The sequence below is a fragment of the Orycteropus afer genome, unplaced genomic scaffold, assembly GCF_000298275.1.
Source record: "Orycteropus afer afer isolate SDZICR_OR568_19922 unplaced genomic scaffold, OryAfe1.0 scaffold00485, whole genome shotgun sequence".
Lineage (NCBI taxonomy): Eukaryota > Metazoa > Chordata > Mammalia > Tubulidentata > Orycteropodidae > Orycteropus > Orycteropus afer.
This window is the reverse complement of record NW_006922072.1, coordinates 484077-486955: the sequence shown is the minus strand read 5'-3', so window position 1 is coordinate 486955 and position 2879 is coordinate 484077. Positions and strand designations below refer to the sequence as shown.

At 44.1% G+C, this 2879-nt stretch overlaps 1 protein-coding gene across 1 annotated transcript; it reads left to right on the top strand.

Moving 5' to 3' along the window:
- Nucleotides 1–425: 425 nt before the first annotated feature.
- On the top strand, nt 426–2330 carry LOC103209177 (eukaryotic peptide chain release factor GTP-binding subunit ERF3A-like). The gene has a single exon (XM_007954958.2). The coding sequence runs from the start codon at nt 426–428 to the stop codon at nt 2328–2330; it is 1905 nt and encodes a 634-aa protein (XP_007953149.1).
- Nucleotides 2331–2879: the final 549 nt, after the last annotated feature.

Below are 2879 nucleotides of genomic sequence, written 5' to 3'. Positions count from 1 at the left end.
GGTCAAATTATTCTACCAGACTATGTGAACAAAAATGAATGAAAAGTTTAATTTTTAAAATTATACTTTTGGGCTAAATCCACAGCTTGGGAGTAATAGGGGAAGAGTACGGATGGCAGAGAGGGGTCAATCCACGACTGGCAGTTGGGTTGGCGGTGGAGTCGGAAGTGGTTGAGCTTAGGGGAGGAGATCCGCTCATACGGTGAGAGAGAGGCTTGAGAGGAGAGGGTTGAGTCGCCATAACTGCTGCCGCCTCTGCAGTTGCAGATGTAGTGTTGGCACTTAACTGCTACCTAAGCATCGCCGAGGTTCCTGTCGCTACCCTTTGGCCTTCCGCTCTAGCTGCCTTACCCCTGCCAACGCAGCCTGCTCTGTCTTGCCTGCAAACCCTGCTCCTTCCCCGCCACACACCAGGTCCCCAAATCATGGATCCCGGCGGCGGCGGCGGCGGCGGCGGCGGCGGCTGCAGCAGCAGCGACTCTGCACCTGACTGCTGGGAGCAGGTTGATGTGGAAGTCCCAGGTTCGGGCCTTAGCGGGGGCAGATACATCTCCGCGGTGGCCAAGACCCAGCGTGAACGTCTTAGCTCATCTTTCAGCCGGAAGCTTAACGTCAACGCCAAACCTTTCGTGCCTAACGTCCACGCCGCGGAATTCGTGCCATCCTTCCTGAGGGGCCCGGCGCAACCCCTGGCCAGCACTACCAGCAACAGCGAAACCTGCACCAGTGCAGAAAACCCTGAAGGTAAAAGCCTGGGATGGGGGGCACCTGTGGAACCTTTCAAAGAGGAACAATTAGTATTGTGTGAAGGTTCTGGTTCAGCTGTTACCATGGAACTTTCAGAACCTGTTGTAGAAAATGGACAGATGGAAATTGCCCTAGAAGAATCATGGGAGCACAAGAGAGAAGTAAGTGAAGCAGAGGTTGGGGGTAGTTTCTTGGGAGATGCAGGGTCCCCAGAAGAAAGTGGCCAGGAAATGATGGAGGACAAAGAGGAAATAAGAAAACCTGTATCTGTGGGTGTACCCTCAGGTGCTACTAAAAAAGAACACGTAAATGTGGTATTCATTGGGCATGTAGATGCTGGCAAGTCAACCATTGGAGGACAAATTATGTTTTTGACTGGAATGGTTGATAAAAGGACACTTGAGAAATATGAAAGAGAAGCTAAAGAAAAAAACAGAGAGACATGGTACTTGTCCTGGGCCTTAGACACAAATCAGGAAGAACGAGACAAGGGTAAAACAGTAGAAGTGGGCCGTGCCTATTTTGAAACAGAAAAGAAACATTTCACAATTTTAGATGCCCCTGGCCACAAGAGTTTTGTCCCGAATATGATTGGTGGTGCTTCTCAAGCTGATTTGGCTGTACTGGTAATCTCTGCCAGGAAAGGAGAGTTTGAAACTGGGTTTGAAAAAGGTGGACAGACAAGAGAACATGCCATGCTGGCAAAAACAGCAGGTGTAAAACATTTAATAGTGCTTATTAATAAGATGGATGATCCCACAGTGAACTGGAGCAGTGATAGATATGAGGAATGCAAAGAAAAACTGGTACCTTTTTTGAAAAAAGTTGGCTTCAGTCCCAAAAAGGACATTCACTTTATGCCCTGCTCAGGACTGACTGGAGCAAATCTTAAAGAGCAATCAGACTTCTGCCCTTGGTACACTGGATTACCATTTATTCCATATTTGGATAATTTGCCAAACTTCAGCAGATCAGTTGATGGACCAATTAGGCTGCCAATTGTGGATAAGTACAAAGATATGGGGACTGTCGTCCTAGGAAAGCTGGAATCAGGATCCATTTTTAAAGGCCAACAGCTTGTGATGATGCCAAACAAGCACAATGTAGAAGTTCTTGGTATACTTTCTGATGATGCTGAAACTGATTCTGTAGTCCCAGGTGAAAACCTCAAAATCAGACTGAAGGGAATTGAAGAAGAGGAGATTCTTCCAGGATTCATACTTTGTGACCCTAATAGTCTTTGCCATTGTGGACGTACGTTTGATGTTCAGATAGTGATTATTGAACACAAGTCCATCATCTGCCCAGGTTATAATGCGGTGCTGCACATTCATACTTGTATCGAAGAAGTTGAGATAACAGCCTTAATCTCCTTGGTAGATAAAAAATCAGGAGAGAAAAGTAAGACACGGCCCCGCTTTGTGAAGCAAGATCAAGTGTGCATTGCCCGTTTAAGGACAGCAGGAACTATCTGCCTGGAGACATTTAAAGATTTTCCTCAGATGGGCCGTTTTACCTTAAGAGATGAGGGCAAGACCATTGCAATTGGAAAAGTTCTGAAACTTGTTCCAGAAAAGGACTAAGCAATTTTCTTGATGATCCTACACAATACTGTGAGAATTGACTGCAAATGTTTACCACTTTCTTTAATTTACTGCCCACTGACAGACTTTCCCCCATATTTTGCAAAGATAAATTTCACAGCAAAAATCCATGTTTTGTCAGCTTCTCATGTTGAGATCTCAGTTATGTCACTGCCGAATTTACACTCAAGTTTCTTCTTCCTACTCTATTTGGCTTACTTGGACAGAACCAACAATAGCTTTGTAAGTGGTGTGGATGTAATTGCCTATAATAATGAAAAATGAATATATATATGTGTATATATATATATTTAGTTTTTCATTTTTTCCCCTAAGGTATTTAGACAACCTTTGTTCCCTGCAGATCAATCAGAGTGTGTCGGTGTGTGCATACATGTTGCAAAAGACAACTAACATGTTAATAAAATATTCCAGTTGAAACTCTTAAGTATTTGAAATGTTTTTGGTAATTTTTTAAAAATTTGTGTGTAATACTATTTAATATAGGAGCTCTGGTAGCATAGTGCCTAAGGCACTTGACTGCTAACC